At 53.0% G+C, this 22,511-nt stretch overlaps 1 protein-coding gene and 1 pseudogene across 5 annotated transcripts; both read right to left on the bottom strand.

The window, feature by feature from the left end:
- Positions 1–108: 108 nt before the first annotated feature.
- On the bottom strand, positions 109–12,551 carry LOC148890958 (voltage-gated inwardly rectifying potassium channel KCNH6-like; annotated as a pseudogene). Its single transcript, XR_016116473.1, has 23 exons — positions 12,343–12,551; positions 11,070–11,300; positions 8,125–8,289; positions 7,267–7,558; positions 7,121–7,203; positions 6,951–7,015; positions 6,774–6,866; positions 6,499–6,671; positions 6,226–6,364; positions 5,632–5,742; positions 4,751–4,905; positions 4,400–4,641; positions 4,132–4,331; positions 3,945–4,032; positions 3,714–3,878; positions 3,493–3,614; positions 3,321–3,392; positions 2,660–2,756; positions 2,463–2,559; positions 1,852–1,970; positions 1,550–1,768; positions 814–1,029; positions 109–747 (listed from the first exon to the last, which is right to left on the bottom strand). The product of XR_016116473.1 is annotated as a voltage-gated inwardly rectifying potassium channel KCNH6-like (transcript).
- Positions 12,552–13,107: 556 nt separating this feature from the next.
- LOC148890957 (choline transporter-like protein 5-A) lies at positions 13,108–22,078 on the bottom strand. Of its 4 annotated transcripts, none has more exons than XM_089007589.1 (22): positions 21,651–22,078; positions 20,150–20,198; positions 19,949–20,022; positions 19,268–19,352; positions 18,857–18,941; positions 18,596–18,724; positions 18,141–18,201; positions 17,854–17,977; positions 17,291–17,374; positions 17,114–17,226; positions 16,928–17,050; positions 16,727–16,826; positions 16,567–16,659; positions 16,366–16,453; positions 16,009–16,277; positions 15,238–15,332; positions 15,051–15,154; positions 14,913–14,986; positions 14,726–14,796; positions 14,276–14,364; positions 14,067–14,151; positions 13,109–13,909 (listed from the first exon to the last, which is right to left on the bottom strand). In XM_089007589.1, exons 1-22 carry the CDS (start codon positions 21,706–21,708, stop codon positions 13,812–13,814), a joined length of 2,151 nt encoding a protein of 716 aa, XP_088863715.1. In that variant the 5' UTR covers positions 21,709–22,078; the 3' UTR covers positions 13,109–13,811. The 4 variants fall into 4 exon arrangements, with proteins under 4 accessions (XP_088863712.1, XP_088863714.1, XP_088863715.1 ...); XM_089007590.1 differs by having other exon boundaries at positions 16,727–16,820; XM_089007586.1 differs by having other exon boundaries at positions 13,108–13,909; positions 16,928–17,226.
- Between the last annotated feature and the right edge of the window lie 433 nt (positions 22,079–22,511).

Below are 22,511 nucleotides of genomic sequence, written 5' to 3'. Positions count from 1 at the left end.
GCGGGTGTTTCGGGACATTCGTGGGAAGGAAGGGGGAAGGAAAGGGGGGCGAACGACAGCGTCTTACCGTCGCCGCTCTTACTTTGAAAGGACATTTGATCACAGACATTCTTTTGGACATTTTAATGGCGACATTCCACCACGAGAAAATGCCACAGAGCCACGGAGAAGCGTCAACACCATTTGTCATTGCCTTCAGCGCCTTTCAATTAATAAATAATCATAAGAATAATAATAACAAGAAGAACAATAATAAGAAGAATATTCCATTGATGAGCGTCTTTCAAAACTCTCAAGGACACTTCACAGTCACAGGATAAGAACAACAATGTTTCTCTGCAGGTGAGCGGCGGCAGCCAGACGCGCGAGCGTTCACTCAACCCAAAAGTAACGCACAAACATTTAACTCTGAATTCCGACTTTTTAGCTCAGAATTGTGACTTTGAACTCTTTTTATGGGGGCAGCATAGCCGGACCATTCGGGGACCCTGGACGGGTGGCAAATGTCCAACTTCCAAAATGACAAACACTCGATAGCGACACTTGAATGTTCTCTTCTGGGATGGAGTTGTTCCCTTTGAAAAAAAAAGACCACAGTGCCGCTTTTGGTCCTTCAAATGCATTCATTTGGCGGTGGGTCTTTGGGGGGGATTGTGGGAGGTGTGGGAGGTGAGGGAGGGGGGATCGAGAGGGAGAAAAGACCGCAGATGGGCAAGGGCGGGTTCTTCTGCCGCAAACTTTTCTTCCCTGCCGACACAAAATCACTTCCGTCAGCGGCTTCCCAGAGAGCGGCGTACGCGGCCATCGTCTTGCCTGGACGAGCGGAGGGCCGGAGACGTCCGGCGAAGCGGATCGACGTCCGCCATTTGAGAACGGGCGGCGCGGCGACGCGGGTCGCTAACGCTCGGCGGGGACGTCGCGGCGGTAGAAGTGACGGCGCCGGCCGGTGACGGATCGTCACCGATTGACATCTGCCGCCGTAGCGCTTGCGCGATGACGCCGATGTCTGCCGACAGGCGCCATTCCAACCTGGAACCAAAACAGGCACATGTACGCCCAAAACCTTGCCGCCAATTCACATTCAAAGGGAGGACAGCAGGGGGGGGGGGGGGGGGGGGGGCTTTCGTCATATAAGATTCTGCTATGATTCTTTGAGAAAGTCTTTTCAGAATCAGAATCAGAAATCCCTTTCCTGTTTCATGTGCGACTCACAATGTGCTTCTGTTTCTCTAACACATCCTCGCTCTCTTCACAGCTACGCGTGTCTGTCAATCTCCCCTCCCTCCTCTACCATGGATCTTGACCAATCACGTACGGCTTTAACCGAAGACTGGGGGCGGGGAATAGAGGAGAAAAAAAAAAGTCGGCTTCCATTTCCGGCTCCTTTTTAGGAGCCGGCTCTCCTTCGTTCACTTCAGAGATCCGTATCGTTTGCAAAGGACACATCAGTCCAAACTTGCCATTTAATAATAATAATAATAATAATAATAATCCCTTTCATTTCTAAGCGCCTTTCAAAACTCTCAAGGACATTTGTCCTAAACGGGACCTGCTGAGTTGCTGCTGCAGCGTCTCCAGCCTGTCCTCCAAGTCTTTCTTGTGGCCGAGGGGCTCCGAGAGAGAAGAGGGCGACTCGGACGGGCGCCGGGAGCGAGGGCGGGGCGGGGGCGAGGGCGAGGGCGAGGCGAGGCCGGGCTCCCCACGCACGGGACCTCCTCGTACTTGGGCTCGGCTTTGGAGGCCCACGAGGCCAAAATGTCCGCCACGCCTGAGAAGAAGAAAAGCAAAAAGAAAAATGGCCTCCGAGCCAAAACAAAGAGCCAAAAGGCGCTTTGGAGACGTCCTACGGGCCTCGGAAAGACGGACGGGCCCGCTCTCTCTTGCAGCTCCCAGGAGAGCCCGCGAGCGTCTCGGCGCCGGCCCATTGGGAATCTTTGGCCCGGATTTGGCCGGGCGACGCTGGGACGCACCTGCGGGAAGACCAATAGCGGCGCCGTCAGTGCTGCAAAGGCTTTTGTCTGCTGACTGAAAAAAAATAATAATAATACATTTGATCTCTAAGTGCCTTTCAAAACTCTCAATGACACTTTACAGTCACAGGATATTTTTTCTGCGGGTGAACAGCGGCAGCCACACAGGCCGGTGTTCACTCAACCCTAGGTAGCTAGCTAATAGATAGCCAGCTAGACAATTAGCTATATAACTCTATAGCTATATAACTAATAGATAGTCAGCCAGATAGCTAGGTAGCTGGCCAGTTAGCTAATCGATAGCAAATAGACAGCTAATAGATGGCAAAATGCGTCCACTCCAGTGCCATGCTTCTAAATCGTTTGATGTGTTGTGTTGTGTTGTCATCCTAAAATGGAGATGCGTAGCCTCCATTTTGACCGGTCCAGAAGAGCCAATTGGTGAAACGGCGCCTGCATTGGTGAAAAGGTGACGGAGGCTGGGATTCTTACAGCGGAGGGCGCGCCGGGTCTTTGGCGCGGCCGCGTGCCCACTTGCCGCGCCCCCCCGGGTGGCGTCGCTGGGCGGCTCGGCCCCTCCCGCCGTCACCTGTCGAGAGGTCGCGTCGGGTCACAAAAGGCAACGGACGCGCTCTTCTCTTTGGCCGATTTTGCCATCATCTGCTTGTTGTTTTTTTCTTGACAAAGACCTGAAGGAGCGCCGGGCGGCCTCTGCATTTGCCACGCCGCTCGCCGATCGCCGTCCGAGTCGTCCACACTTAAAAGTCCGGCAGGTTCGGGATTCACCTGGACACAAAGACCACTCCAAATGCAAAAGCTAAGAGAAAGCTATCGAGATAGATAGATAGATAGCTAGAAGGATAGTTATATAGCTAATGGAGAACTCGCTAGATAGTTAATGGATAGCTAATAGTTATCGAGATCGATAGCGAACTAGAAGGATGGCTCTACAGCTAGTGGATAGCTAGGTATCTAGATAGCTGGCTGGCTGTCTCAATAGCTATCTATTGGCAAGCTGGCTAGCTTGCTTTCTATTTGAGATACTTCAGGATTGAGTGAACGCTGGCGCGTGTGTCTGCCGCTGCTCACCTACAGAAAAAACTTTTCCTGTGACTAAAGCGACCTTGAGAGTTTTGAAAGGCGCTTAGAAATTAAATGGATTATTATTATGATAAAAGATGGTCAATTTGATTGACGCTCAACAACAGCAGCTGTGTCCAAAGCGCGGCCCGGGGGCCAAAAGTGGACCGCCGTCCATTTTCATTTTGAAGCGGGCGGCCTTTGCTAAAAAGGTTTGGACGTGACATCCGACAGTGATTGACAGCTTTGCTTTTGAAAGGACAAACGAACGTCTCCGAGGTTGAAGGTGATCTCCAAGTTGGCCCAGAAGTGGTGGCAGAATTCGGGGTACATGTCCAAAACCTACAAAGGCAAAAGACACGCCGTGAGCCAAGACCGACGGGGTTTTTTTTTTTTTTTTTTGGGGGGGGGGGGGGGGGGGGGGGGGGGGGGCTCATCTGACCTCCAGCATGTCGTCTCGACGTATTGTGTGAAGGTCGCAGTAGGTCAGAGCTCGCACGTCGGCGCCGGATTTTCCCGGCAAAGCCGAGAGATTGATGGGCTCCCCAAACACGTCGTTCTTTCCTGACAAACCAAGAAAAGGACTCAGGAAGACTTTGATTCACATTCAATGAACAACGTGGGGTCACGGCGGGGTCACCCCGCCATGTCAGCAAAACTCACCGAGAATGGCCACCACCGCATCCCCTCTGAGGATCTCGATAGACCCCCTGGAGATAAAGTAGAGGGCGGAGATCAAGTCTCCGGCGTGGACCAGGGTGTCTCCGGGGGGGGCGTGGGTGGTCTTGAACCTGACGGCCAGGGCCCTCAGACAGCCCCGGGGGGACCCTGAACAGCCACAGCGCACCGTCGGCATTGCAAGCGGCGTTTGACCCCGAGGGGGGGCGGAATGACCTTTGAAGGCCGGGCAGTTTTTCAACAGCGATCTGTTGAGGTGGAGACAGATATCGGCCTGGAGACATTCCGGGAAGCCTTTCAGGACCTGGCGGACGGAGGGAGACACAAGCAGACGGCAGGCTTGGACCACATTTGCTTGCTTTCGACCGGACCGGACCGGACCGGACCGGACCGGGGCGCTCACGGCGTTCATGTCGATTCCGTTGGTGTAGGACCAGGCGTGCTGGAAGTATTCCTCCAGCCGCTGCCTGAGCGGGTTCGGAATCTGGTGGAAGCGGATGAAGTCTCGCACTCGCATCATCTGAGCGTGGTAGCGCGCCGTCCCCGAGTACAGACGCTGAATGATGGCCGACACGTTGCCAAATATGCTGGCGTACATCAGGGCTGCGGAGGGGGCGGAGCCACGGGCGTCACCCGAGGGGGGAAGACGACGGAAGCGCGAGGAGACTCACCGCCGACCAGCATGACGGAGATGGAGAAGATCTTTTCCGAGTTGGTGTTTGGCGACACGTTGCCGAAGCCCACGCTGGTCAGGCTGCTGAAGGTGAAATAAAGCGCCGTGACGTACTCGTCCCTGACGGAGGGGCCCGAGCCCGCCGCCGACCGGTTGTAGGGCCTCCCCAGCTGCTGGCCCAGCGTGTCCAGCCAGCCCACGCCGGCCGAGCTCGAGCGCTCCGCGTTGCCGATGGCGTACCTGCGACGGACACGCTCAGTCGCGCGGGCCGTTAGCATCAGCTAGCCGCAGGCTAACGCCCCCCTCCCCCCCCCGAGGCGGGAATGAAAAGAGAAGAAGAAGACGGCACCAGATGCAGGCCAGCCAGTGTGCGATGAGGGCAAAGGTGCACATGAGCAGGAAGAGCACGGCCGCCCCGTACTCGGAATAACGATCCAACTTGCGCGCCACCCGCACCAGGCGCAGCAACCGGGCCGTCTTCAGCAGGCCGATCAGCGTGGTGGTCTGGCGGCGACACGACAAAAACATCCGTGAGAGAGAAGCTTTCTTCAGCCGTCATCTGGACTTCTGTCAAGGTGTCCGACCTTTCGCTTCTTATCCAAGAGGCTTCGTCAGAAAACTAAGGTCTTACTGGTAGTATCGACCCTAGATATATATATATATATATCCCTAGTGTCCAGACTCTGCTGTGATATGTCTGGGAGCAGAGGACTATTCCCTGAGACGACAGTGATTACTGACTGATTACGGGCTCTCCGACTGGCCTGATTGCTGCACTAATTCAGCTGACGTTTCAACATTTCAACCGAAGCCCGCCGCCATTAACTCTTTCAACAGTAATCCCAATCCAACTGTAGAGTGCCTCCGTTTTCCTGATGATGATACAAGTGCAGCGTGTTCTACCGCAAACACATTCCTTGTGTGTTCTACATACTTGGCAAGAAAGATGATTCTGATTCTGATTCTGGGGTCTACGACCGGCCTGATTGCCCCATTTGCTTTGGTATCACCTCATCAGCATAACTAAGCCTATGTGCTCTAAGAAGTCTGATCCAAATTAAACCTACTGCTACTCCTCTCCTTTTTGTATCTTCAGAAACCCACAAAAAGCCCCGCCAAAAGCCGTTTGTCCCGTACGCGTCCAAAGCGCGCTCGTCGGGAGCACTTTGGGCGGCCATTTTGTCAGCGTTCCCGCTCAACCCCCCGCCTCCCTCCGTCTCCCCTAACCACCTCTTCTCCTGAGCGGTAGATGAGGAGGTCAAAGGGAATGGCCGCCACCATGTCGATGAGGAACCAGCCCTTGAAGTAGTGCACCGCGATCCGAGCCGATTGGCTCACCACCTGAGAACGCAAAGCATTTGCCGTGAAGGCTCCCTCGCCCCCCGCAAAGGCCTTCGCAGGAAAGAAAACTTGTCACGCGCTCACATGTCACTTTATAGCACGCCGGCTTTTGGCAAAAAGTTGCTTGAACAACCTCAAGCCGTGCCCGATCGGCATCATTAGCCGGTTAGCAATCTGCACGGTTAGCGGTGGCCAGTCGGCCAACTGGCTGGCAATTTGCGACAATAATAATAATATTGTACATTTCATTTCTAAGTGCCTTTCAAAACTCTCAAGGTCGTTTCACAGTCACAGGATCACTTTTTCTGTGGGTGAGCAGCGGCAGCCACACGCGCCAGCGTTCACTCAACCCGGAAGTATCTCAAATAGATAGCAAGCTAGCTAGCTAAGAGTTAGCTAATAATCACTCAACCCGGAAGTAACTCAAATAGATAGAAAGCTAGCTAGCTAGCTAGCTAGCGTTAGCCGTCGCCCGGGCCTCACCTCGTCGTTGGAGTTGACGTAGGTGGTCCGGAAGTTGATGACAATGTCGACAATGAACATGATGTCCACCAGAAGGTCCACCACGTTGAGAGGAGAGCAGGAGTAACCGCACGTCTGCATGGCCGCTTCCTCCCGGTCGCTGGGGTGACGCCCCCCCCCCCCCCCCCCCCAAAAAAAAAAACAACAACAACAACAACAACCCAGACACGCGGACGCTTCTTTTCATTGACACTTTCCAAGCGTTCTCGGCGGGGCTGAAGAAAAAGTGGTCACCTGAGCAGAAAAGTGGCGGAATACGGCGTGAAGATGGCGGTGTAGATGACCAGCAGCAGAATGAGCCAATCCCACACGGCTTTGAAGGGGCTGTAGTGCAGGATGGTCCACTTGTGGATGCGAGGGCTCTGCAACTTGTACTCGGGGAGCACGTCGGCCCCGAGGGACAGCACCTCAAAAGATGGAGATGGACATGGAGGGGTCGGGGGTCACGCACTCAAAGAAGATGATTGCCTTTGGCATAATAAAATGGTTGACGGCGGCCGTTGGCTCACCTGAGTCACTTTGTCCGTCACGTTGTGGCTTCTGCCCGTAGGAAGGATTTCCCCCGCAGGAAGTGGCGGCGCCGCGTCCGCTTTGCGCGCCGTCTGACGGAGAAAGAGAAAAGACGCCAGGCAACGCCAGGGTGTCAAGATCGCAACCCGTTAGTGGGGGAGGGGCCCTTGGCTTACCTGAGGGTCACCCCGACAGGCGGTTTCGCCGGCGGGGGCGCTGCTTTTGCGAGCGGGGGCCGCCGCTGCCCAAAAAGGAGCAATGACAACATGGCGGGCGGAAACGCAAAGGCGGTGAGTGGCGAGTGGCGAGTGGCGAGCGGCAAGCGGCGAGCGGCTCCTTTTCTCACCCAGGCCATCTTTGGTCCCCTTCTGCCAGGAAGTCTTGAGATCATCCAGGGAGGAGGACAGCTTGGAACGGCCGCCATTGAGCCTGCGCAATCAAACAAAGGCCCCGCCCCCTCCTCATCATCATCATCACGGCGGCCCTCCCCACCTCGGCCGGTTCAACTCGCCTGGCGGGGGTGTCCCGTTCGGAGGCCGGCGGGCGGCCTTCGCTTCCCTCCGGGCGGGCGGCGCCGCCTCCTCCCGCTCCCAGAGAAGCAGCTCGGCGCCGGCCTCCCGCAGCCGCTCCCTCTCGGGGGGCGACAAGAGCTTTTCCAGGGCCACCGACTGGTGGCCCAGGGGGGGCAGGTCGGCGCGCGGCGCCCCGAGGTCGGCGTCCCGCGAGAACACGCCCATCCTGGATCGGAAGGAGCCCAGCAGGAGGCCCAGGCGCTGCCGGCGAGCTGGGTCAGCGCAAGGACAGCTCAAAGACTCCGCCCCGTGGGTGATCCCGCCCCCTTTTTTGGATCCCCCCCCCCCCAACTTAAAGGACAACCGACACCTCCGGACAATAATTTGTCAAATCACGTCAACTTCCACCGAGCGCGTTTGACAAACGGAGCTTTGGCGCCATCTTGTGCATTTTCTGGCCCGCGACGTTGGAGTCCAGGCGCCTCGAACGGGTACGGAAGGACTTGTGGAATGGATGGCAAACATTTATGCTTTCCTCTTCACAACTAGTTGAATGAGATTCAAATACTGGACGAGTAACAAGAAAGGGTCTTTGTTCCCGATCCGAACTCCCTGTTTTGACTTGTTTTGAACCTGAAGCAGGCAGTTTGTCAAGGACTATCCTGCCTTTGTGAATCTCCCGGTTTGGAGCTCATTCGTGGCCCTTTTTTTCTTGGTGTTTTGCCTTTGATCATCCAGCACGTTGCGCGCGGGGATTTGAGACGCTAGCAAAGGTTTTTGTGACGTCACTTTGGGATGCGGGTTGTCCTTTAAGGGTGACGGCGACGAGGTCTCTGACCCAAAGTGAGCCAGGGGAGTCGCAGCACTCTGCTGAGCTCCCTGGCGGGCGACGTGTTGGCCGGTCGCACGTCTTCGGGCAGCTCAAAGTTGAGGATGAACATGATGACGCCGCCGTCTTCGTTCTTGACGGGCACCACGTCGATCAGGCACTGGAAGCAAACGCCTGCCCGCACAAAAGACGCGCGGAAAACAGAGTCAAGCGAGGGAGGGGCTACGCCGTAGTCAAATCGCGACGTGTGGTCACCGTAGCGGCTACGGTGACCACATGTCCATATCCACCGATGGCTCGTTCGGGTCCTGACTGGACGGAAGGCTTGAGTGCAGCTCATTCCCGCAGTCGCCGCTAGAGGGCGGAATTAGACAGCAAAGTGTCACGGCGAGACTTTTTACACTTTTATCAGGTGATTATGACTGTTTAAACTATTATTAGTATTTGGTTTTTTAAAGTGACCTTGAGAGTTTTGAAAGGCGCTTAGAAATTAAATGGATTATTATTATTGTTATGATAGGTAGCCAACAGATAGATAGCTCACCACCTAGATAGCCATATAGCGAATAGAAAGCTAAGTAGAGAGAATGCTAGCTAGCCAGCTAGTAGATAGCTAACAGAGAGCCAACAGATAGCCAGCCAGACCGCTACCCGCTAGATAGCTAGCTGGCTATCTATCTATCCGCCGGCCATCTACCGCCATTGATGGCATCAGCCGCCAATTTTCCAAAATGGCGATGTTACTCCATTTTTTCATTCTAAAATGGCATCTAAATCTTCCACGGTGGGCCAGTCGTGACTGATTTGATGACAGGCCGGACGAAAATGGACCACGGGCCGCCTTTGGCCCCCGGGCCGCACTTTGGACGCGCCACGTTGACGTCATTTTCAACTTTTTCATCCAAGAATCACGAATGCGGTTGGTCCGACCTTGTTGCCCGTGAATATTCAAAGAGACGTCGACTCTTTGGGTTGGAATAAGTCGCCAAACGATGTCAGCGCGTGATCAAAGTGTGAAGGGCAATCAGGGCGGGCTCGGGGGCCTAGTTTTATGTCTGCAGGATGGATTAGGCGAGCGACATGCAATCTTCCTTCATCATCATTTGACAATGAGTCAACCTCAAGGTCGGCTTCTTGTCCCAGCCACAATAATCCCCCCCCCCCCCCCAACCCACAGGTACATAACTGATATTGAGATTAACTGCCCAAGCCCAACGTCGCCACGAGCCCTAAACAGCCCCTCCTCCCCCCCTGCATTCGGGTCACTTTTGCATCACGTGGTTGCGGGCGCCACGTCCGGCCTTTTGTGCCGCCGACGGAAGGTCGGCATGTCCTGTCGGCGACTCGCCATCTCCAAACGAGAGCGAGAGGTCGTAAAGAGAAAGAAGCCCCCACCTCCGTGCGTTCCTAGCCGATCTTCGGGTGTCTCATTGACTTAAAGGACAATTGACACCATTCTTTTATTTCCTAACTGACATCAGAAAAACGTTTGATAGCATCTAAAATAGCCAAAACACGCAGGCTGATATTTTGCCAATCAAAATGACTTCAAGTTGCCCAAAACCGCCACCAATGAGCAAAAAGTCCCGCCCCCGCGTTCGTGATGTCACGTTGGGAATCTGCTTCACAAACTGGCTTGCTCCAGAATCAAAACAATGGCTTCAGAGAGTTCAGATGGTAGGTTTTGCGCGCGCACACACACAAAAGGAGAAGGCCAAGACACAGCGGCGCACTTTGCTCTGCTCCGTTGGAAATAGGCTGATTTGACCGCTGGGAATTTGTGTCAACGTACACCTCCTTTATGCGCGTTAGCGCAATTGGCTGCCACACACGACGATTCACCGTGGCCTTATTGATGGCGTTTTCCTTCTAATTTGGCCATCGACACGGTGTTTTCACACGAAAAAAAGTAGCCAAAATGCATTGTGTGTCGCTTTCTCGGTCAGGGGCGTTCCCTCCGTGACGTCACTTAGGGCTTCGTCATCAATTGGAAAACAAGACTTCCTGAATATTCAGCGGCAGTTTTAAAAGGTCAAATCTAGCTACTGGAATCTTTGTCAAATACGCTGAGTACAAGTCATTGGAAGCCATTTTACAAATCATGGACGCAACTTGTCCGGAGGCGTCGGTTGTCCTTGAAGGACTCGCCCGTCCATTCCTCAAATTGATTTGATTTGTCTTTGGGAGGCGATTGGCGCTCTGCGGGCGCAAAAGGATCAGAGGTTTCATTAGCGCAGCGCACAAGTAGCGGATCAACCAATATGTTTTGCAAAGGATTACAGATTAGCAAAGGGAACAAAAACATTCTCTGCTTTTCACACCCCCCCCCCCCCCCCCGCGCAGCGTTTGAATACCACGTGAGATCGATTGCAAACTGGACGATAATAATCATCATAATAATAATAATAATAATAATAATCCATTTGACTTCCAAGCGCCTTTCAAAAGGTCACAGGATAAGCTAGATAGTGCGTTTGACTGCCACTGCTCACCCGCAGAAGAAAAAAAGTTCTGATCCTGTGCCTGTAAAGTGTCCGTGAGAATTTTGAATACAATTTATTCTTCTTATTATTTGAAAATTCCTTCCTTTGTTGTAGTGATGCCGCTTTGGGACTGGGCCGTTTTAGGAGGTCGGGAACGCATCATGCAGCCTCCGATGAGCCCACCCTCCCCCTCCAAAAAAGTGGTGGCTCTCATTAACTTGTGATAGGAGCAATTGTTCCAACCTGGTGTGTGTGACCCAGCAAGGACTTGACTCAGAGTGCCTGGGGATATTTTTATTTTGCCAAGGTGGCAGTTATCATGGCGGGGGGGGGGGTCTCACGCATCGATGACGTGACGCTCGCACAACCGCAGCAAAGGTTGAGGCCGTCTCCAAAGAGTTGGAGAAAAGCCGGCGGGCTGGCCGAGCCTCGGAAGCTAACAGAGCTTAGCACTTTGCGCGAGCGCCGTACCTTGTTTGGTGTAGAGCGCGATGTCCACCTTCCTCTCCTCGGCTCCCAGGAGAGCTTTGGCCATCTGGGCCACCGCCGGCCTCTTGGTCAGAGGTCCGTACAAGAAGGTGCAGGTGCAGGCCTTCTGCATCACCTCCGCCCGGCTGTAGCCGCACAGCCCGCAGAAGGCGTCGTTACAGAAGATGATGGCGCAGTTCTCCACCTGCGCGTTGGCGATCAGGAATTTGCGGTCTGTGGGGCGAGGAGGACGAGCCAAGGTGAAAAAAAGTTGGGGGGGGGGGGGGCAAAGTGCGGTCCGTCGTGGTCAATCCGTCGAGAAGGCGGCAAGTGGGCTTTTTCTCCGAGTTGGGTCAAATTATCACCAAGAGAGCACAGCAACTTCACTCGGATATCGTCAAGAGGCAACCTGGAAGTTGATTTCAAGGCCAGACACGGATGGTTCCAGCGTCGTACAGGGATTCATAGTGTCATTCGTCACGGTGAGGCAGCCAGTTCTGACCATAAAGCTGCCAAAGCTTACAAGGGATCATTCCTCAAGATGGTGGACAGAGAAGGCTACCTTCCTCATCGAGTGTTTCATGCTGATGAAAGCGGCCACTCCATTCCATCAAGTCATCAACGGACATCACAAAGGTCAAGAAAACCACTTTACAATACACTACAGTTGATTTCTTTATCAACATTTCATTTAATAAACATTCATTTATTATACATAAAATAAGGTCTATTTTTGCGTAGTTTTAAGGCTTAGAAAGTAGAAAATGATGTTTTATGGGGGCCTGGGAAGGCATTATTCTCATTTCAATGGTTTCCTATGGGGAATTAATGTTTGGGATACACACTTTTCGCCTTATACACTCGGTCTGGGAACCAATTAAGTTCGTAAGTCAAGGTATGATGAAATAAGTTATAAGTGGTGATTGATGTCCACGACATTGGGTGACAGATTTGACCCCGAGGAATGCCAAAAATGTCAAAATACACTCTTCGGTGAAAAACGTGACACATTTCATCTTGCAAATACAAAGTCACGTCCAATTTCGTCGTTTAAGTGACTTGCCAATTCTACGGATAAGAGGATAAACGAGCGGGCTTTCGATTTCTTCCAAATCCTTAAATGGCGAAAGGAATGGACGCTGTTCAAAAGTCAATCTGACAACAGAGTTGGAAAAATCAGACTTTTGCAATTCAATCGTGTCGCCAACGTCGACTATTTCAAAGGTGGCGCAATATCGATGTGAACAAAGCGGGGTAAAAAGCAGCGTCGACTTACTCTGGCTCTCGAACTTTCGGATGATGGTGTCCAGGAAAGTATTTTGTGGCGCCATGTGGCCCCTTCTCACCGGCATGCTGACAAGTTCTTCGCTTTGCCCAAGCACAAAGATCCAAAGTCGTTCGTCGACGCGGAACCGACAACGTGCTGGTTCTTGTTGCTGTGGTTCGGCGTTTCGTTCTCGACCGCGTCCGAGCGGCACTGGTGGACGCCCGCGTAACCCCCCCCCCCCCCCGCCACACAGGTGGGCAGTCGGGACATAGACGCCTCTCTGTGTTTGCGCTGCCTTGTCGCGATACGTCACTTCGTCCGCCCTTTTGGATGTGGAGCATCTGTCCGCACACCAAATCAACGCACTTTACTTCCCCGAACCAAATACGCCCCGAAGCTCACAAAAATATCTTGGGGTGAAGATGTTAGGACCTCTCACTAACAAATAAATATGGATATAGAAAAGAAAACAAAGGACTATTTTAATCATAAAATGACTACTAAAATCACAAACTCATTTTTTTCCCAAAATATCGAAGCTGTAAATAAGTTGTTTTGCTAAATATGTAGCATCAGACAACTACGTATATCATTCAAGTTAACTGTACCATTACCACCAAATTGTTGGAGAACAGAAAATTGGATTGAAAACAAACAAAAAAAATGATATAAAAACAGTAACCAATGTGATTTAAGATAATTATCAAGGGTAGTTTTCAGTCCTGATGAGACATAACCTTTCTTTGCAGACATTCTTGGTAAAATCCCATTTTTTATTTGAATTGGTGAGTTATTAAAATATTGTGGTTATAGTTTACAGGAGTAGAGTTGGCTATATATTAGCTATCTACTACCTGGCTAGCAAGCTTCGTGTCCATCGACTTCTGGGTTAAGTGAATGGTGGATGGCCGCGCTCACATCCAACATGGCGGTGACGTTCATGCATATTTCACCCCGCTCGCGGGTGGAGATCATCCTTAACGCGTCAAGAGAACTAACGGCCCCGTTTCGGGGTCTGCGATTCAATAGTCAATCATCGCTCCCAGAGTGCCTCCTCACGGAGGGACGCAGAGTTAGGACGGACAAGCCTGCGCAAACGTGAAACCCCGTTTCCTTAATGGCTGATTGTGTGCCTTCCCACCAGGTGTCTTTATCTATTTCGTGCTTTATTTTGCTGATGTGATTGATGCAACCTCTGCAAATGGAGGATGGAAACAAATTCCAAATTGACAAGCGGCTGAGGGGAGAAAATTGGACCTTCACGTCGGCGTGACGACAGACTTTGGAGCAGATGTGCGCTGGAGGTCCTTCGTCTCAAGTTGAAGCCACGTGACGATGCCAAAGTCCTTCCTTCCATTCGTGACGGGGGAAAAAATGGGCCTGCGGGGTTGCCGCGTCACTCGTCCAAACAGGCCCACGGCGGCGATACGCAGAGTCCCAAAAAAGCCCGTCCCGTCCCGGAAAACTCTCGGTTTCCCTCAACTTGAGATGGAGCTTTTCCCCAGAATCCTGCGCAACTCCGGCGACATGAGGTAAGGTTTTTCCGGGCTGCCGTCGTTTCGCTCCAAGTCGTCGCCTAATTTGCTCACGGGAAGGAACGTCGAGGCGTCGCCGTCCGCACACCGAAGGCAAGAAGGCAAAAGCAGGTGAGGACAAAGCCAAACGCCGGCGAGTCGGCGCCAGATGTGGGCCGCGGCATCCCCAAAATGGCAGAGGCGATATTTCTTACTCACAGAAGCAGAGGAAAAGGGTGTCCACGCACACGGCGTAAACGCCAAAGAAGCCATCAGCGATCAGGTAGGCGCCCAGCACTGTTGTCTAAGATGGAATGAAAAAAGACAAGAGCAATCCACATTCTCCTTCTTGTTGTTGCTACAGAATGCAGTTGACTGCACCAAAAGCACCAAAAAAAAAAACCCGCAATCAGCGCGCTGTCCGTTACCATGAGAGGAAGCTCGTAGTAGTGCAGATGGGGGGCCTCATTCTGGAACACAGCAATCTTCTTAGTGAGGAAAAGCAGCATTAACACACCTGAAACGGCCACCGGGGGGAGCAAAACGTAGACTTTGGTGCACAGTTTCAGGCAGTCGGGAGACTCAACTCCCTCCCAGCCCTGCCCCCCCTGCCCCATCCCACTGCCACACTCACCGCCCTCTGACTACACGTTGTTTTTTTTCTGCAAGACCTCACTTCAACCTTTTTTTGTTTTTGCATGACTACACGACGTCACTTTACATACGTCACTACCTCACTTGCACGCTGGGTCCGAGAGGACATTCATTTCATCTGTGCTGTATGTCATGCATATTAGCATATTAGCATATTTGACAATAAAGCTGACTTTGACTTTGACGAAGGATTGGGAGTGGATGGAAAATGACTGGTGACTTACCGACCCCCCCGGCGATCAGGACTTTTCCGAAAAGCAACAGGAGATCAGTCACTCTGTCCACAACTGCAACCCTGGAGAACACAGATGGGACAAAGATGTCCATCGAATGGATGCCACCGTCCTCGTGTCTATTGCGTATCTCGAATGCTCGCCATCCTGGTCCCGCAAAGCCTGAAGTTAGCCTGACCTGACCACGTTCCTCATGAGAAGGAAGAAGGCCTCTCGAGCCGACCTCGACAAGTTGTTCCCGTCGATCGCCACCTGATGGAAAATCTGGGCTGAATCCGGCGCCGCGCCCTCGCCGGCGGCACGCTCCCAAACTCACCATGATGTAAGCGTTTCGGTTCATGTAGCCAACGCATTTTTCCAAACACCCGAAACAACACGCTAGGCAGCACAGGAGAAATCTGGCGGGGCCGCAGTCCACACCTGCCGGCACACAAAGGCAACGAGTCGGCCAGGCGGCAAGAAGAAAGACTCGGCCGGCGTCACCCGGGCGCCGCGTGGTCCACCTTTCAGTCTCCTGTCCAAGTAGGTCAGAGGCACCCGCAAAAGACGGACGGATGAGAGAACCAGAGCCCCCAACGCCAAAGAGCCGCTGTGATATCTGCGGACAGTCCCAGGGTTAGGGTTAGGGTTTAGAGTTTAGCATTAGGGCTAGGTTTGGGGTTAGGGTGTTAGGGTGTTGGGGTGTTAGGGTGTTGGGGTGTTAGGGTTGGGTTTAGGGTCAGGGTTTAGGGGTTAGGGGTTAGGGTTTAGAGTTTAGCGTTAGGGCTAGGTTTGGGGTTAGGGTGTTAGGGTGTTGGGGTGTTAGGGTGTTGGGGTGTTAGGGTTGGGTTTAGGGTCAGGGTTTAGGGGTTAGGGGTTAGGGTTTAGAGTTTAGCGTTAGGGCTAGGTTTGGGGTTAGGGTGTTAGGGTGTTAGAGTGTTAGGGTTTAGGGTCAGGGTTCGGGTTGGGGTTTAGGGGATAGGGGTTAGGGTCAGGGTGTAGGGTTAGGGTCCGGACACGGACACGTGGAGTTGGGACGGGGGGCAGAAGTTCACACTGTCTGGTCTTACTCCAGCCACACCCACGCCGCATACGCCGGGAGGCCGCTTGGGTTGCTGAGCAAGTTTCAACGCGACTTGACTTGCGCACGAGGGGGGGGGGGGGGGGGGTGAACTAATAAAATGTTCGTCACGCCACCACAAGCGCAACTTGGAGACGTGGACAAAGTCAGCAAGCCAAGACGCGAGCGACGCCACGCCATTTTTTGACCTCAGCGTCCGGCCGCTTGCTCTGACCTGAGGGCCCTGCCGAAGGAGGACCAGACCGGGCAGGGCGGGACATCCTGGGGCTTCCTCTTGGCCCAGTAGTAGCTGGCGAAGGCCCCGGCCAGCGTGCACTGTTCCAACGCCATGATGAAGTGGACCAGCCAGAGGAAGAGCAGCAGGTTGGACATCTGCAGCGGCAAGACGGAGCGCCCGAAGGCCGTCTCTTCGCCGTAAAAGGCAAACAGGCACCGGCAACCGCTGCACCGCGCTTCTTTGGAGACGGCGCTTCCGTTGAACGTCTGTCGAAAAAGCCAATCAGGCGGAGGGGGCGGGGTCCCTTTCACATGTTGGAACGGCAGTGGCGAGCCGCAACAAAGGCGCTGGTACCTTTGGGTCGCAGGTGCTGTTGGAATACCGACAGCTTCCATCGGGGCACGCCACTCCGTAGACGGCGTCCCCCCAGGACGCCAAGTAACTGGTTTGCGGCGTGGATGAAGGAGCCGTCCGTTAATCAAGCGAGCCACCGCAGACTTCCATTGCGCAAGGATGAAATGGAAGGCCAAGCAGGCGCCGTTTTCTCAAGGATACGCGGCGGTCATCGCCGAGTAGCAAATACAAATCGTCAGCAGGAGAAAAGTCAGCAGCGGGTAGAAGAGGCTTGACACCATGTGGCCGGCGGCTCTGCAAAAGAGTCAAAGCCAATCAACCATCGTCACAGTGGCCCCTTCCGATGAGACCACGGACATACTTGCTGGCCTCTCGCAGCAGGGCGATGGCCAACTTGAGCTTCCTCCTCATAACCACAAGGGCTAACAACATGCAAACCTCCGCCACTGCCAGCGCCACCGCTGGGGAAGGCGAAGCAACAACACAAAACAGCCTGACGCCGGCTCAAAGACTGCCCCCCGTCCCCACCGTGAACGCCAGAAGCAAAGCAGGACTCGCGTACATAAAACGATCCAAGTTTCTCGGCGCTGTAAAAGGACTCGCAGATCCGTTCGCAGTCCAGCGTCTGCGACGGAGACGTCCGAACCCCGCCGGCGCCCCAGGACCGCCGAGCAGTGCCACAGACCTGCGTGGGACGGCTTTCGGGTCACGGCGCCAACGCCCATCGAGCTACAGATGCCCAACCTACCGTGCGCCAGGAGCAGCGTGACGGCCACCGCCGTCACCCACGGTAACGCCCCAGCGGCCAATCTCAGCAGCGCGATATAGGCCAGACTCAGCAACAAGGACAGCCATAGCCCTCTGAAAGAAAGGGGTCGGGAGACGCCACGTGGAGGACGGGATCTCAAAGTGCGCTCGAGGTTACCCAACAATCCAGGGCCATGACGCGGCAAAGTCTTCCAGGGTCTGGCGGCCCAGCTGCCGAGTCTCCGCCAGTCTTCGGATGCCTCTGCAAAACCAGAGCAGGCGCCCGTCGGCAGGGAATCACTCCTTCCTTGGCGTTTGACTTCAACCCAATCGAGAACCCAAAAGAAGCCACGTCGGCGTCCGCTCTTGTTAGGTTACTCCTGAAATTAAACCTCTGCCGCCTTCGTTGTACGCGCCGATGAGGAGTCGGAGTTTTCAGACACTTTATATTTGCAGCAGATCGTATTTTGAAGGTGCATGGGAACGAGACCGCGGCCAATCAAAAAAGAGACTTGCGGCCAGATTGCTTTTCATGCAGCTCGTGTCCGATTCTTTTTTTGGCACGCCTTAAAGGCCGTTCCCTGAAAATATGGTCTGACGTGGAAGCGGTTGGCGGCCGCTGGGATACCACATAAAAACCGCATGGGCCAATGTTCCTTTGAAACAAACGGCAGTCTGCCAGGGGCGCAAGGTCAAATGAAAATATTGTCGACGGAAAAGAGCCAAAAGGAAAGCGCGTACTTGGCGGCGGCGCGGAGCTCAGTGACGCCGAGATCCGTTTCCGCGCCATCCTGGAACTTGGTCTTATTGGCCACCGTCGCCGTCTCCTTGCCGACGATCACGTCCGGAAGGCATCGCTGGAGGACTGACCCCGGCGCCCACACACACACACACACACACACACACACACACACACACACACACACACACACACACACAAATTAGTCATGTGATGTCATGTTGTGCAGTATGTAAAAACAGGATTGATAGCGGTTCAGGTTTGAGCCCACAACAACAGTCCTTCTTACACGGTCGACTCGGCACAATCACGGAAGGACAATCCTCGTCTGGCAGAACCTCCAACACCGACTGGAAGGAGCCAAACAAAAGAAAGCTGAAGCCAAGACCGAGCAAACGGGTTCAAACGAGGCGGCGGGGGGCCTGTGCAAGCAAGCCGCAAAGGCTGCGGCGATTCGAAAAAAGCAGTGCAAGCCGCGGCGACATTTCACCATCCCTTTGGGACAGTCCCAGGTGGACAAAAGTTACTGTGGCTTCCGGACACGGACAACCTGGCGGTGGGGGAGGGGGCATAAATTCACACCATCTGGCCTGACTCTAGCCACGCCCGCGCCTAACCCTATCCCCTAACCCTAATCCGAAATGCTAATTCTACCCCTAACCCTAAACTAGCACTGCTCAATGTCAAAAGCGAGCCGAGATGCGGACGGAGCGTGACGCCGGGTCCAGGTCCGACGGGTCCTACCTTGTCAGGGTGACCAAAATCCACCTTGCAGAACAGGCTATAATACTGCCAGGAAGCGTTGCCCGCTTTGTTATCCCGTCGCATCTGGCGATAAGTGGCAAATTTGTCCGGACACTCTGACACACACATCTGAAAGTCAAGGGGGGTGTGAGGGGTCATCAAGTCGGAGCAAAGTCACCAGGCCAAACCCCCAAAATCCTCAAGTGGGTGAGTCGCGGTCCGGAATAGCACTACTGAAGGCCTAGCTACAAAATGCACAACCTGAGTTGTTGGGCAGCGGAGGTTGATGAGAACGGAAGGGTGGGCGCATTTCAAGATGTCGAAATAGAAGAGGAGGGGCTTCTTCCTGCAAACAAACACGCTGAGCTTGAGTGGACGACGCGCTCCGACGTCCGACGATGGCGTCTGGCCTCGTCCAAGAGGGCCATTTCTTTTCCAGGGAGCCCATTTCGCCTTGCGTTCTTGTGGCGCCCAAGAAAGCCGTTAGCGCAAAGGTTCGGCGGCGGAGTGGGGGGACTGGCACTTTTCTCTTTCAAATCCAGCGTTCCCATCGACGACTCCCATTTTTTTTCTTCAAAAAGGGGGCGGGGCTCCCAAAGCGCCATTTTTTTTTCACTCGGTTGTTATCGACCACATCTTTTCACGGTAAGTGTTGACAAATGAAGGACTCACGCATTAGGGGTCCCCTCCTGACCACAAAAGTGGCCCAAGCTGTTTGTCGGAAGGAGCACCTTCCTGGGATCGCCATGGAAACGGGCTGCAAAAGGAGAGTGTAAATGCCGTTGATACGTTTGTCTATAACTGCTGTCCCATAGTTGACCGGCAGATGGCTGTGCTGTATTTTCTTGACATTCATTACGTTGGTTTGTTGTCACTTCCGGTACAGGTTTTACTTTCCCTGCTTCTTTACTTTAGTTTCATTTTGACTGAGTAGACGGTGAGAATGGACATGCTTTATCGCTGTACTGTTTAGCAAGGAAAAGATAAAAAGGACAAAGTTCAAATCTTCCAAGTGGGCAAAGTGGTTTGTACGATTTCATTGCATATCCAAGTGTTTATGTGTAAATAATAGCTATATTTGTATACTTGTTTGTAGTTCTGAAAGGTGCTTATAAATACAATGTATTATTATTTTTATTATAATATTTAGCCCCCGCCCCCCTCCCCTTGAGTGGCCGCAGGGCTCATGAAAGGCCGATAGGGGGCGCTACGGAGCCATGTTGAGTGAACGCTAGCCCGCGTGGCTGCCACTGCACGCAAATTCGGCTGAGTTTTCATCCATCCGCAAAAATTAGAATGGGGGGGGGGGGGGCGCACGGAGTTTCCGAAAGGCGTTTGGCGGGGAAGACTCACCCACGATTCCGAGGGCGGCGTAGGAAAGAACGGCGAGGACAAAGATGGCGCAGCAGAACACGTCGGTGCAGCTTCTGTGGAGACAAAAGACAAAAGGAGTCGCTTTCCCCCCCTCCTAGCCAGCGAGGTCTCTCCCGTATCCGAGAGGCCATCCTGGCCCGGGGGCCAAAGGGCAGCCCAAAACGCCTTGAGGTGGCTGACCTGCGCTGAACCGGCCCCCTGAAGGAAGGATCGAACGGGCGCGGCTCACCTGAGGACACCAGAAAGAGGCCAAAGATCAATGGCGACGGCGTTCCAAAGAAAACTACAAACACGCATATCCGGTCGTCTTTCCTTTTTGGCACTCAGCACTGGGAACCAATCAAGCGACAGCCACGTATAAAACATGGCGGCCATTTTTTTGGACTCGCCATGTTTTTTTCCCTGAAAAAAAAAAATCCCCGATGGACCGAAAGTGCCATGAGCAAGTAGCGACGGATTTCTGTACTGTCCACTGTCCACTCGTGTGTGTCGTTGGCGAACGAGCCGGTTCTCACAGCCGGATCTCTGAAGTGAACGAACAGAGCCGGTTCCGAACAAGGAGCCGACTTTTTCCCCCTCTATTCCCTGCCCCCTGTCTTCGGTTAAAGCCGCACGTGATTGGTCAAGATCCGTGGTAGAGGAGGGAGGGGGAAATTACAGACACGCGCAGCAGTGAGGAGAAGGGAGATTAGGGTAGACAGGTGGACAAATGTAATCGCATTATGCTGTTATTATTCAATCATTATATTTTTTATTAGTTGGTATGATAGCATTATTAATATGAAAAGCAAATGAGTGAGAGCTGATCATCAGAGCAGAGTAACCACAGGGAAAGTCAAAGTTAGCATCCACTAACTCTGTGCACATAGAAATCAAGCCATATCCATACAAATATTTGATATAGTGTATTTTTTACATGAGTAATTCGTTTTTCACATCATTTGACATGATTTTTGGAAGTTTATTAATTTAAGCAAACAAAAAAAAGAGATCCGGCAAAAGAGCCGGATCTGTTTAGTGAGCCGAGCCAAAAGAACTGGCTCTCTGAAAAGAGACGCATCACTCGTGTCCCCGTCTGTTTGGAGGCGAAATGTCCGGGATGAACGCTGGCGCAAATGGCTGCCACTGCTCACCAGCACAAGAAAAAAAAAAGTTCTTATCCTGTGACTGGAAAGTGACCTTGAGAGTTTTGAAAGCCGCTTATTAATGGAATGTATTGTGAATGAAATGTATTTTTATTATGCTAGTATGAAGTAGCAAGATGAGGAAAAGTAAACGGCGACAGCGCCTCGCCACATTCGGGCCGGTTAATCTGAGGCCATTTGCCGACAATAATGAGCTCATGAGCTCTTCTTAATCTGGCTTGGCACTAAAATAGGGCCGCGCTTGGCCTTCTGAAATGACGACGGGTGAAAGGAGACCCGTCGGGCCAACGGGAAAGCAACTGGGCGCCAGCTCCACTGGAGCGCCCGTTTTCCAAACGCGCCACGTTGCTACGTTTGGTTAGCCGAGCGGTACGTCGGCCGATAGGACGCGAGACGGCTTCCGACGGGACGGCAGCGAACGGGTCGGTTCTTCATGCCGTCGCGTCGGCAAGCGCGACGACGGCGCCACCAATGAGCTATGGGCTTTGCACCTTCAACCGAACGTGCACCAAGAACGCCATTGCTGGCTTCCTCACCTTGCTCTGCGTGGTCGACTGTCGGGGCCTGAACGGTGGCGAGCCGGCGCCGCGTCATCCCGCCCGTCTGGTCCGTCCGTCCGTCCGCTTCCACGGGCCGAAGACCAGATGCTTGGTTGAGGTTGCGGATTACGCCGCGGCTCTCTCTCTCTCTCTCTCTCTCTCTCTCGCTAGCTCATATTAGCGCATCCCGAGCGCAGTTTGGCGCTGCGCATTCAAAACATTTCAAGCGGTGCCCAATTCCTCTCTATTAGCTATCTAGCAAGCTATCTATTAGCTATCAAGCAAGCTATTGCTATGTAGTTATTAGCTATCTATCAAGCTATCTATTAGCTATCTAGTAAACTATTCCTATCTATTATCTATCTACCAAGCTATCTAGGAAGCTATCGACCTAGCTAGAGAGCCAGCTATTATCTCTGGCTAGCTCAAATTAGCGAATCCCAAGTGCCGTTCGGTGCTCCCAATTCAAATCGGGTCCATTGAAAGCATTTCAAGCGGCACCCAATTCCAAAGTGAAAAGGACAAAAAGACGGGACAATGAAAAGGGACGTTTGCTTGCTCGCTAGATTGGAATTTTCCAAAAGGGACGTCCAATGGCAACGTCCCACATTTATTTGATGTACATTTCCAAGCGTCTCGACACGTCAGGTCGTTTCCTTATGTCTTAGCTATCTAGCTAGCTAGCAAGATATCTATTAGTTATTTAGCTAGCTAGAGAGCTAGCTAGCCATTTGAGTCAGGAAACATATTAGCTATCTAGTTAGCTATCTATTAGCTATCTAGCATTCTATTAGCTAGCTTTCTATCTTTTTGAGTTATTCCGGGTTGGGTGAACGCTGGCGCGTGCGGCCGCCGCTG

This window comes from Hippocampus bargibanti, linkage group LG11 (genome assembly GCF_051943395.1).
Source record: "Hippocampus bargibanti isolate YZ-2025 linkage group LG11, ASM5194339v1, whole genome shotgun sequence".
In the NCBI taxonomy this organism is placed as follows: Eukaryota; Metazoa; Chordata; class Actinopteri; order Syngnathiformes; family Syngnathidae; genus Hippocampus; species Hippocampus bargibanti.
Note: the sequence above shows the minus strand (reverse complement) of the source record. Positions and strands in the feature narration are given on the sequence as shown.

Excerpts from the sequence above, each read along its gene's own strand:
- LOC148890957 (XM_089007586.1), bottom strand. The coding sequence starts at position 21,708 with ATGACGCGGCGCCGGCTCGCCACCGTTCAGGCCCCGACAGTCGACCAC. Across the intron at positions 17,375-17,853 it reads GAGCTCCGCGCCGCCGCCAA|AGGCATCCGAAGACTGGCGG; the intron begins GTACGCGCTTTC and ends CTGGTTTTGCAG. Across the intron at positions 15,333-16,008 it reads TCCTTCGGCAGGGCCCTCAG|ATATCACAGCGGCTCTTTGG; the intron begins GTCAGAGCAAGC and ends GACTGTCCGCAG.